The following is a 12,316-nucleotide window of genomic DNA, read 5'->3' as shown; positions in this document are numbered from 1 at the left end:
GCCATTGCCCGGTCTTCTGGTTTCCAATCTTTCCACATTGATACCCGGCACAAGACGCCCCCAGGGCAAATTTCCCCCAATCTGCAACTTGGCCCGCGTATGCATTGCGTATCGGAGCTCTACCTTGTCCATATTTTGGATCTTCACGGGTTTCTTGTTCTTTTGAATCTTGGAAGAATCAAAAAGCATGAGGTCCACGGTCTGCGCTCGAGCTGCAGGTGAAATATTCATAGCCAGGATGGATGGATGGATGGATAGATTGTTGAGGGACAGGATGGCGATACTGGCAATGGCAGAGAGAAGATGGTGGTGGCATGAAGAAGCTATGGAAGAAGCTATCTACATGACAGGCACGGTGGGCACGGGCTGACTCCGCAGACATGGAGCCTGAGCCCTCAGGCCTCAGCATGTGGTAACTAGTATTCAGGGATAGTATGGAAGAGGGATGGAGGTGAATGAAGGAGCCAGAGAGGTCACAGGTGGCTGCTGAGGACAACAAGAGCGAAATCGGAAAGTCCAAGTTAACCACATGTGGAAGAAAGGGTGGTAAGCAGACTGGCCTGATGTTATTCTACACAGTCCTGGACCAAGTATACCCGATGTGGCTGTGCCGCACTGGGCGCTGCCTGCTGCTCAGACCTCTCCCCCCACCGTCCTTCGTTTCTGTCACTCTTTTACATGGATTCTATCCTCTTTGCCTAGCGTTGTCCTCTTTCGACTAACTGAACTATCAAAAATGGATCCTTTCTCTCTAGCCGTTGGACTCGGGGAAATTCTACCACTGATCGCCCGTGCCATCACCACCGCCAAGGAGTACATCGACACCGTCAAGTCAGCAAGAAAGTCAATCGCCGCACTGATCAACGAACTTGAAGTTCTGCAAGCTAATGTCAAAAACCTCCATTCTCTACTCAAGGACGACGCCTTTACAGAAAGATCTGTACGATTCGATGAGAATTCGGTTCTCCTGACATGCTCTGCCGCCTGCGAGGCAAAGCTGCTGTCGCTGTGTAAAACGCTCAAACAAGAAGCGAAGGGGAAGATGAATCGTCTTCTGTGGCCCTTTACTGAGAAGGAATACCGTAAGGCGATACAGGACTTGCGTGATTTTACCAAATGGATGCAGTTCGCGTTATCCATCGATGGTTGCCGTGTTTTATCGCAGACATCGGAGGACGTCTTGAAGTTAATGGGTCAGCAGTTAGAGGGTTTCAAGGCGATCCAGGCACTGAAAATGGACACACTTCAGATAATTGAAATTCTCAAAGACCAGAAGCTCACTGACCAAGCCAAGACCGAACAGGAGGCTAGAAAGTGTACTCTAAACTGGATAGCGACCTCGAAATACTATCAGAAACACCAGCTGATCCAAGCATCGAGGACACAAGAGACCGGGTTTTGGATTATGAAGAAGGAGAAGTTCATACAGTGGAGATATGATAGCTCTGCGTCGAATATTCTCGTGTGTCCCGGCATCCAAGGCTCGGGCAAGACAAACATTGCGTAACGCTATCCGTCACTAATTTGGGAGCATCGGCTGATGTTCTACTAGTTCGACAATTATCGATAATCTTCTCAAATCGAATGCTAACAAAGATTCCCCGGTCGCATACTTCTATTTCGATCACCAGGATCAATCTACTCAAAAGACTCCAGCAGTTCTATGTTCTATCCTAAGACAGCTCCTCGACCAATTACCGGATATCCCGAGTGCCGTGACCGAGCTGTTTGAGAAGAGCGACCGCCAGACCCAAATACCGCTCCACGAGTGTGAAAGATTTCTCATCGATCTTGCATGCGACCTTAAGTACGCATATTTAGTGTTTGATGGACTTGATGAATCGGAACACCGGAGATCTTTCCTACAGAGTATACAGAATGTGGCCGGGAATCGCCAATTTCGTATTCTGATTACAAGTCGACCTCATATCCGGGATATTTTAGATATGTTCCAGAATTACCCTAACCTACCTATCCAGGCAGATAGGGAAGACCTCAAAATCTACCTCTATAAGGAACTCGACCAAGGAGGGATTTATGACATTGCGGATCAAGAATTCGTGAGGGGATTGGTTCGTAGACTAGTAGACGGGGCGGAAGGAATGTACGTATCTCTATCTTTCCCGATGCCACTGTTCACATCCAGCCTGTTCGATATGACTATCAGTTACTAACAAATGTATTACAACACAGGTTCCTGCTCCCAGTTCTACAGCTCCGGACTATTCTAAAAGAGCCTACTCTAGGCGAAATGGAGGACAGAATAGCAGATCTGTCAGGGAGTCTTGGCGAGGCATTTGCGGATACCATTTTGCGCATCCAGCGACTGCCAACAAGTCGCAGCCGAGTCGGCATGAGCACGCTTATGTGGCTTTGCCACACCACCCGAGCAATGACAGAAGCTGAAGTCAGTGATGTTTTGGCTATCCGCAGCGCAGAAAACGAAGTCAACGTCAAGTATCGTCCAACAACCAAGACAATTCTCGAGTGTTGCCAAGGACTTGCAACCGTAGATGGCGAGGGTCGCATACGACTTGCACATTATGCAGTCCAAGAGTACTTGCAAGATCATTCGCTGCATTTCTTTCCCCGAGCCGAAGCCACAATCGCGGTGACTTGTCTTCGTTACCTCGCCTTCAAGAACTTTCAGGATGGGCCTTGGTCGACTTGGTTCGAAATCGAATCTAAAATGAAAATGTTTCCCTTTCTCTCCTGGGCTGCCATGTACTGGGGTCGATTCACACGGCAGACCGAAAGCGACCCGGAAGTTTGGTCTACGTTGTTCACCTTCTTCTCGTCCCCTGCTGCCACGGCCATCTCAAACCAGGTGCGGCAGTACTCGATGCCCCGCAACAGTAACTATTGGGATGCAGGCGAGTGTCGCAGCTTCACGGCGCTTCACCATGCCTCGCGCCACGGGCTCGAGCGGGCGCTGAATAGGCTCATTGACAGCGGCGCATATGGAGTGAACGAATTGACGCAGATGGGCTCTACACCCATCATCCATGCGGCTGCCGGCGGTCATGTGTTGACGACTCGAGGCCTGTTGGCCCACGGCGCTGATCCCTACCTGATTAACTGGTACGGCAACGCTCTACATTGCGCTGCAGAAGCAAACAAGGCTGCCACGGTGCGCGAATTGGTTCGCTCGGGAATGGATCCTAATACTGAAAACAACGGCAGTCCCTATCTCGTGTCTGCTCTAGACAATGATGCAGCTGGGGCGTTTGCAGCCCTCGTTGAGCTCGGTGCTGACATTGAATCTCAGAGTGCGTCCTGGGGCCAAGGTCATATCTTCTTCGGCGCAGCGTTCATGGACTGTGATGATATCGTCGCACTCATGCTGGAGCGGAATTGGGCCGAAATCGAGATGAGAGATCCGAGTGGGTATACAGCCCTCCACTGTGCCACTTTAGGGGGGGGGCGGTCATGACGGTGAGGAGGTTGGTAGAGGCTGGGGCCAATATTGACGCCATGGACTACGCCGGCCTCACGGCCCTGGAGCTCGCGGAGCTTGAGGGGAATAGGACCATCGCCAAATTGTTGCGAGATTATGAATCCCAGTCACCACGGCTGAGTTGAGTCTATTGAAATATAGAGTACAGATCTCACATATCTCGCGGCCCAACGCCAATGAGACGGGCTGAGCCGCACCAAGATGCATGCCTCTGAAGCTGATGGCGTTCGGGTAGAAGCTAAGAGCAAACTTGAACTAGCTTCGCCCATACTACAGCAATAGGACTCCATGTGGTAACCAGGTACCTGATATAAATTCGTAATTTGGCTAAGAAACCTTATTGATTATTGACTGAGGCTTTAACTACCTTCAACGTTGCATTCTCTAATACTCAAGCTGAACTTTTAATGACAAATATAGCCCCTTACAGCAGGTGAGCATAGATCAGCCTTGCAACCTTGTCATCAAGCCCAGGCGATGTTCAAAAGAAATAACAGAAAACGGAAGCTTAAAACTATTGGAAATAGCAAAGTATCCAGTAGCAGACCATGACCTCAAACAGAATCATGCAAGCATCAAAAGCTCTGAAGCCTTGTATACTAGTAGTAGTATAGTTCAAAAATAATATTCCAAGGCACTATAGTGTAATCCGAACCAGTTACGGGCAAATACAACACATACAACACCGTGATTGAAACCTTGGAAGGAATAACGTTATTTGTTTATAGTACTCCTGGGCTTACACATGGGATAGGCAACTTGAACGCTATCCTATACTACCACTAGCAGTATTATAATGTCATTTTAGTGAATTAGGCACTTGCCTACTAAATTCGGTCATGGCGGGAGCAGGAGAGCTCATAACCTGTGTGTAAGCTAGTTGAGAGAGGATGCAGAGAGAGTGAAAGTATTGAGTGAAGCGACGGTGAGCTATGTAGGAGAAGGAGCCATGTAGATCAGACGATGGATATCAAGTGACCTGTATCGGACAGTGATACTAGCAGTGGAGTTTCCAAGCATTCGCGAGAGAAATCACAGTAGCCCGACCTAGGCCGAACATAATATTGCGGCGTTGCTCCGGTGGTTTGACCTGGCGTGGACCGTAACGGAGACCTCAGAATCATCCATGATAATCTGAAATTGCATTCCTATCAGGCGTCGCGCTTTTTGATAATTTATGTGAGCCCCGAGAGCCTTGGGAGTCCAACTTGGAGGTGAGAGATCGGACGAACTTGAAAGATGCGGATGGGGTTTGGTAAACAGCGATTTCAATCACTGCCACGTGTGCTTATGCGATCATGTCTTGAAAAAATGGGAAAGTTGACAAGTTTGCATCTGCCGGTGGGAGTTTTGATTTCCTTGGCTGGCGTCGAAGTCCAGGATTGAAGCTTAACAGCCAAATATTACAGCAATTTTAGAATCAAAGGACATTTTTCCATGGTATAAATGGACTTTAACAGTTCGATGGCACAATGATACCGTTCTGGTGGCACTGCTATCTTCTAATCAAGTCGGGTAGGTATGGGAATCGGGGTATTCTCTCTTCGGGTTCGACTTAGGGTCTTTTGGTTTGGTTGAATTCCTTGTTCGCAGGTTCTCCCAGCTTGATGGAGACTGAAAACAATCGAATTATGATGGTTGGAAAAGGAGTTTCTTTTCTTTCAATGATAATGATCCTGCTCCACGCCAGGTAGGGAGCAGGTCTGAAGCCATGGTCAGCAAAGGACGAAATCGAAGGGCACCCACTCTCCAGAGTACTCTTCTTGGACCATGCTCATGATGATTATGCTTCATTCACAGTGGGAACACAAATCTCCAATGGCGGTCAAGACAACATCAGTTCCACGCATGCTATCTCCCTCCCTCACTCACTCAGCAGCGAAACCCGATCTGCAATCATGGTCAGGACCCGTCGAAATCACTTCCTCTTTCTAGAGCACCCACATGAGACAGTCATAGCTGGTGAATGGGCACCCTCCTTTTCCCCCACCATCAACCCTTTTTTTTGTGTTTTGCTTTCCTTATTCAAGCAAATTTTCTTCTTGTAGGCCCACCACTAGTTCCCTACGAGGGTACCTACCGTCAGCAAACCAACCGCGACCGGTAGGCTTCTATCCCTCCACCACAGTGCCGAAAACAGTTTTTGAAGAAAATCATATTTTAGAAAAATTGAATAAGATAATGGTGTTGTGGTATGTGTGCTTTATAATAGATTGGTCGTATAAAGTGTGCGTCTTAAGAGTTGCAAAGAGAGAAACGATCCGTCGGGGAGGTCGAATCTTTTGATCTCGAGGTTCGACGTTCTACATGTGAAAGGTGCTCTGTCTCTACACACGGCAGATGCAATCCAGCTTCAAGCTCATATTATGCTACAACTACATCTACAACTACACTTGACTTGTCCTATCCTCGACTGATTACATTTCAATGGCCAGCAGTACCTCAGCCACGGAGTCCGTGCAGATTGATATGACCCACATTATCTGTGCCAGTGGAAATTGCATGCGGGGGTTTAGGTTCCTAATCCTAATACTCAGGCACGCAATGCCCCACTTGCCGCAGCCGCAATCCAGGATGAGGACATCCCCATTGTGCATTGAATACTCTGGGACAAGGTCTAAATACAGACACCTAATCATATGCTTGAAATGCATCATTCGAGTACGCTTTGCTTCTCTCGTAGTCAATCCCATGCGTTCTTGGTACAGAACGGCCGTGACCAAGTGTAGCTTAGTGGCCATTGCCTACGCGTAGCTACTAGGTAGTAGTTAGTTAGTTAGTTAGTTGCTAACTGGTAGCTACCTAGGTACTCCCTAGTAGCATATAAAAAGTAGCACTTACCTAGTTAGTAGCTATCGACCAATATTCTGCATGCAAAGGGTAGGACCAGGATTCTGCCCACAGAATAATTTCGCCCCCCCCCCCCCTGGCCGCTAGTTGTCGGCTGCCATACAAATAAATACTTCAGAACTTCGCAACGAACCTCTTCCACTGATTTCTATTTTCAAAACTAAGTTTTTTTTATAAAAAGCTGTTTGAACGGCGTTTTTTTTCGGTCAGGTTCTACATCTTTTTGAAGGAAATATAGCATTTATGCTCCTGGTCAAAGTTAGCGAAGTGACTATAGCCCTACAGAAACCCTTGAACATACTGCAACCTTACTATACTTCGCGTCAGAAAGTACCTCAAATCGACTAGTCGCACCCGGGGATATGCCATTGAAATTTGGTTTCAAGGATGTCGAGTATTTCCTATATAAAGCCGTTGCCAGGGTCGTCATCTCCGCCATCGCAAGACTATCCGCAAACCGAACATTAGATTCCGCGACTAAGGCCCCCCTGATTCAAAGACTACTTACTGCATTCCAATACACATTCTTGCTCCGCTTGAAAAGGCCCAGAACCATCTGTTCATCTCGGCAAGATCTTCTTCCTTGCCCAACCATCGATCAGGGTTAAACATTGTTGGTTCGTCAAATACTTGCTCATTACGATGAATGCAATAAGGCGACATGCTAACGGTGGTACGAGCCGGTACGGTATACCCATCAATTGTGGATTCGGCAGGGAAGCTCCGAGGTTCAGATGCTGGCAAAGGCGCATAAAGTCGCAATGTCTCTTTAATGACGGCGTCGAGATACAGCAACTTGTCGCATGTTTCGGCGGAAGCAATTCCATCAGCGTTGAACAAATCTGCGGGCAGAGATCGGATTTCTTCCTGAAGTTTACGCTGGAACTTCAGATTCTCGGGTCGTGAAAGGGCCCAGATCATAAACATCAAAGTATCCGATGTCGTATCAATACCAGCAAGCAAATGGTCCGCACATTCCGAAGCAATCTCCATATCGTCGAGACCATTATCCTTCTGACTCTGATGGGTTTTCCATAAATTGCCAAGGATTGTATTTTGCTGCGCTTCTTTGATATCGTTTGAGCAGTCTTTGAAACGATACCAGGCATCCAAGGCGTAAGCACGAATCCCTGTGTATGTTGTCGGTTTATTCATCGGATAGAGCTTCCGTAAAAGCGGTTCCATCACACCAGTCGAGGAATAGAGCCATTTCGTAAAAGATGGCAAGTGCACAATGAACCATGACAGTTTTTGGCGGTCGGTATCCATTATGTCATCTAGCAAGTCACGATTGATGCCTTTCAAACACTGTGTCCTGCCCAAGTTTCCATAAAGAAAATCCGTGATGGAATCCAATGAAAAATAATGCAAACTCGAAAAAAGTTCCTCTGCACTGTCGGGGTCCTGCTCAATCAGATTTAGATAGCCGAGAACTTTCTCTTCAATCATATTCGAGGATCGCTTAGTGATTGCTGACTTGGAATAGGCATGAGCAATGAGTCTTTTCCGTTGTGAGTGCTCCCGAACGGACGCAAAAGTGAAGAGATTTTTCTTGGTGTATACGTCGAACATGCTATAGAACGATGTTCTTTCAAATCCACTGCCAGCGCCATATATAGTTCGCAATGCCGAAAGGCTGTTGAAAGCGACCTCGTTTGGGCCTATCCGCACAACAGGACCGTATTTCTTGTGAAGCTCATAGATCCGGCGGGTGCGTGTCCCTTTCCAATCTTCTAGCGCGAGTCTCCACTTGGTAAGGGCATATAGTTTCGGTCCTGGAATTCTCGCAAGCGAATCATTCAGAAGAGGAGATATGATCGAATGAAGGAAAAAGATAATCGCGAGTCCGATTACTCCCGTCGCTAACGGTGTTGATATCATGGCGAAGCAGGGCAGTCTAAAGAATATCAGACTGCCGTCGATTACAAATTTTAAGTCAATTCTCAAACAACACCTTGTGTGAGGATTGCATTTCTTGCCTTATAGCTTTTGTTATCGGTGTTTTTGTCCCTCGCAAATTGTGTCCGTAGTAATAGTCGGATAGCCCGAAAGTACAAAACTGGCTGCGAAAAAGGGGCGTGCGTAGTTCGCACTTCACAAATATATGCTATTTGGCTTATCGATGATCTCAACAAGCCACACCTCAAAGGTGGGGTGGTTTCAACCTGTTGGGTGTATATGAGTGCGGGGTACGGAGTATATGGGGACATTGCCTTTCGTATTCAATCGGACCAGCCGATGTTCACAATTCCCGTGTTCGGCTGGCTTCAATTTGGCCGATTCCAAGACAATTTGTGTGGGCATTCCAGCTCATAACCACGTTATCCTTTGATCAGAGCTACATTTCGACCCTACTCTTTTAATCAAATCTATTTGAAATTATTTCAAATCATAAAGTGAGTAGTGTAATATGCACTGCGCTATTTCCGATACATGCCCTGATGACTACTAGTAGCGGGCATAATTTTAAGATATCACTCCTTTTCGAGATAAGCAGACCCCATGGCGATCACGTATAGTACTAGTATTTTAGCACTGATCAATTCACCTCCTATGTACATATCCCGTCTCCACTCCTTCATATATTAATGTACAGTAATCATTTCTGCCAGCCCCAGCCATCCGGATAAAGGAGCGGTGAACCCCACTAGCGCAAGAATTCTCTGAGCAATAAATTCGGCCCGGCGACTTTCCCCTTTCTCTTTTCCTTTTTCTTCTCCATCTACAGTTTACATTACGATGTAAATCAAATTGGGGCTCCACATTGTGGCTTGCTGAAAGATTTCCGAAATGCTTCGGCCTTCGTGGTTATCTTTCCGTTCCCGGCCCTGGAGAGTGAAGACGCTTCTCTTTCCAAAACACTCTCTACGCTTTGGTGTTTCCCCCTCCGGGAAGCCATAGGGTGTTGTCGGGGAGAGGGCGTCACATAATGTTTAAATGAATCAATCAATTTAATTTTTAATGAAATCTTTCTATGAAATTCTTTTGCCCTAGTCCAAAAAAAAAGACCAATCCTGTTGCCATTGTGTGGTTTGAAACAAACAAATTTCCGTAGGTCGTCTACTCGGCATGCCATAAGAGACCTTGGAATTCGAATCACTCGCCGAGTTGAACGTGTCATTGTCGACATGAGAAACTCCGATTGTTATGAGTTACCAATCTTGTTATCTAGGGTGATGATTGTTGTCCCAGGTTGACAAGTTAACCCTTTTCTACAACTCCGTATAACTGCTTACATTCATTCTCTCAGCTCCCATCAAAGCAAGTCATCAACTTGAACATTCATTTTGAATCTTCATATATCACTAAATCTATTCACTGAAATTTACACACCATCTAGCTAATCGGTATTGCTATCATAAAAGCTATTGGCCGTCCACCCATTAACAGCACTATAATCCGCTAGCGGCGAAGTACCATGAAGCACCTCATAATGGCGACGCTGACCACACTCCTTCAACTTCTTCGACTCAGGATGAACACACCGACCCTTCATAATAGCCGCAATATTCGTCCCCGCATCCCGGCCCTCGAACCAAGCACCGTGCAAGAAACCAAAGTAGGTGGGACTAGTCGCCTCACCCGCAAACCAGAGACGATCCGCATTGGCGCGTAGATTTTGGTGCATCTCCAGCGTTGTAGATGGGGGCCAGTTGGAGTAGCTACCGCGGGACCAGGGCTCTTGGCTCCAGCGTGGGTAGAGGAAGGAGGTTGGTTCGGGGATATTCTTATCAGGCCACATTTTACGGAGAACGGCCATAATTTCGCTCTTGGTTTGCTCGTCGGATTGTCTCTCTGCGCGCCACGCTAGTTCGTTGGTGATGGTTACGAAGAGGATGTTCGATCCTGGTAGGAACTCGGGCATTGAGAGCGATTGGAAGACTGGGTACCAGCCGCGCATGACGGGGTCCGCGTACAGGAAGTATTGGGTGTCGGTTGGCCAGAAGGTCTCGTTGAACTGCATGAAGATCTTGGTGTAGGTTCCCATGGTGAATTTCTGGATCGCGGTTTGCTTCCACTCTGGCAGGGCCGGGGTGAACTTCACGGCGTCGCTTTGCAAGACGCCGAGGGAGAATGTGCAAATTGCGTATGCGGCTGTGATGCAGCTACCATCCTTGTTGCGGATGGTCACGCCGTCCTTGTGATATTCGATCTCGGTGATTTCGGTGTTAAGGTGAAGGCGGGGGTCATTGTCCCCTTTCAGGAAATCGGAGGCCATCCCCTTGATGATCGTGTTGAAACCACGCTGATCAGTGACAAAGTTGTCATGATCGCTGAAGACATTGGAAGTGAGATTGTCTCCCGCGCAGCCATAGACCAGGGAGCTTTCCAATGGGGTGAAATTGTCCTCGAAATCTGGGAGGGATTGGTTAGTATTGAAGCTGGCGATAACTCTATGTCAAAGTAGAAGCTGAACATACCCCATTTCCACCAGTCGACAGCCTGGGCCTCCATATCATGTTTCTTGGGGTTCCAACCAGCCAGAGCCATACCAGACTGGGCAGTTTGATCTTGCAGATTTTGAGTCAGTATTTCTCCTGCCTTTTGATTGGCGATCTCATAGGCATTATCATAATCCTCGAGGAGCCTGCTATAGTCGGAGTAACCATGCTCGTTATAGGTTGAGATATTATCATAGTTGGAGTAATGGGTCTTCAAGTTATACTTCTGGGCCTTTAGAAATACTAATCTTAGTCCCGGACGATACTGTGGGTGATATTCCAAGGCTTTGAAGAAGGAAGACATACCAGAGTCCAGATAGGATTTTGTGGGCCGCCAGGGTTTCCGAGACCTTGAACCTGTTCCCAATTTGTTAGTTTAAAATCATCTCCATTACTTCACTTAAGGTACATACCCAGTTTGCACCCATCTCAATAGTATATGGCTTTCCATCGGGACCTTTGCCAAAGGGCTTGTGCCATGCACGACCACCAATGGTGTCACGGTACTCGATAATCGCAAAGTCATGAACCGACGCATTGGTCAAAGCTTGCTATAACTCGTGAGTAAAACTATCCGCAATGCACACAAGCATCAGTAGGCCAAGCTTACAGCAGCCGAAATGCCAGCAATTCCACCGCCCCTAGGAATTGATGTCAGTATAAGTCCAGGGACAGCTTTATCCCAGCGAACGTCAATTCGTGCATGTCTTACAGAATCGCGACAGTAGTTTGCTTGCACTGTGCCTGGTCTTGGTCCCTAGGAGAATGCGGCACGGCCAAAGCTGACTGGATCGACCAGCCAGCCAAGACCGCCAAGAAAGGAAGATGGTGAAGCTGCATTGCGCTTGGAGGAGTCAAGCGGGGAGTAATTGGCAATTTCGACTGCGAAAGACGCGGGGAAAAGATCAATAAGTAGTCTTCTGAGACCTTACATCCTTGATCTGCTTAACAGCACTCATGTTGCAGGAAGTTATGACGAAAACAGTAAAGCGTGATGCCTGGTGATCGACAGGGTCATGTAACACTGCACGATCCGAGGTCATCGCAGGATCGGGTAGGTCCACGCGGTCGATACTGTCGCTAATCGTGTGGCTGAAATTAATAGAATGCGACTACTATTACCTTTGGGTGTCATTCTTGGCATTTCGAGTGAGTTTCGGTGTGGACTGAAGAAGCCCTGGAGAACAACGCCCCGCATCCCCGGATTGAATGGACTGGGGAAACGGGGTATGGGTTGAGTGTGGTTCTCATTACGTGAAGGTTCGGAATTAGGCTGGTCAGCATAAGTAACTACAAGCGAGGGTAAACAAATGGCGCAGCGCAATGTGAAGATAATGGGGCTACTCTGGGGAAGTGGATATTGCTGTGGACACGGAAATAACGAAGTGAAATCAGGCTTTCTCATAGATAAGACAGTTGAAGTGGCTTGACGTAAACAAATGTGCCAGAAAGGAAGCAGAATCCCCACTCAAAAATGTACAATAGATGACCCGCCTGACGAGGACAAATAAGATATCAAAGAAAAAATCATATGCAACGCCACCCAGCTATGCAGATAACCAATTGT

General features: G+C 47.4%; 3 protein-coding genes across 3 annotated transcripts; 1 reads left to right on the top strand and 2 right to left on the bottom strand.

Annotated features, from left to right (window-relative positions):
- Positions 1-736: 736 nt before the first annotated feature.
- N7533_002879 (ankyrin) lies at positions 737-3,582 on the top strand (the record flags this gene model as incomplete). The annotated part of the gene is made up of 4 exons (XM_057099529.1): positions 737-1,503; positions 1,553-2,104; positions 2,194-3,383; positions 3,452-3,582. 4 exons carry the CDS (start codon positions 737-739, stop codon positions 3,580-3,582), a joined length of 2,640 nt encoding a protein of 879 aa, XP_056964665.1.
- A 2,938-nt stretch (positions 3,583-6,520) lies between these two features.
- Positions 6,521-8,188, bottom strand: N7533_002878 (cytochrome P450; the record flags this gene model as incomplete). Its single annotated transcript, XM_057099528.1, has 3 exons — positions 6,521-6,556; positions 6,609-6,753; positions 6,816-8,188. 3 exons carry the CDS (start codon positions 8,186-8,188, stop codon positions 6,521-6,523), a joined length of 1,554 nt encoding a protein of 517 aa, XP_056964664.1.
- A 1,459-nt stretch (positions 8,189-9,647) lies between these two features.
- Positions 9,648-11,589, bottom strand: N7533_002877 (uncharacterized protein; the record flags this gene model as incomplete). Its single annotated transcript, XM_057099527.1, has 6 exons — positions 9,648-10,663; positions 10,729-10,981; positions 11,056-11,106; positions 11,163-11,300; positions 11,360-11,390; positions 11,462-11,589. The coding sequence occupies 6 exons, from the start codon at positions 11,587-11,589 to the stop codon at positions 9,648-9,650; spliced, it is 1,617 nt and encodes a 538-aa protein (XP_056964663.1).
- Positions 11,590-12,316: the final 727 nt, after the last annotated feature.

This window comes from Penicillium manginii, assembly GCF_028828005.1.
Source record: "Penicillium manginii strain IBT 31320 chromosome Unknown utg000002l:1.0-5564898.0:1.0-5567710.0, whole genome shotgun sequence".
NCBI classification, from domain to species: Eukaryota; Fungi; Ascomycota; class Eurotiomycetes; order Eurotiales; family Aspergillaceae; genus Penicillium; species Penicillium manginii.
Note: the sequence above shows the minus strand (reverse complement) of the source record. Positions and strands in the feature narration are given on the sequence as shown.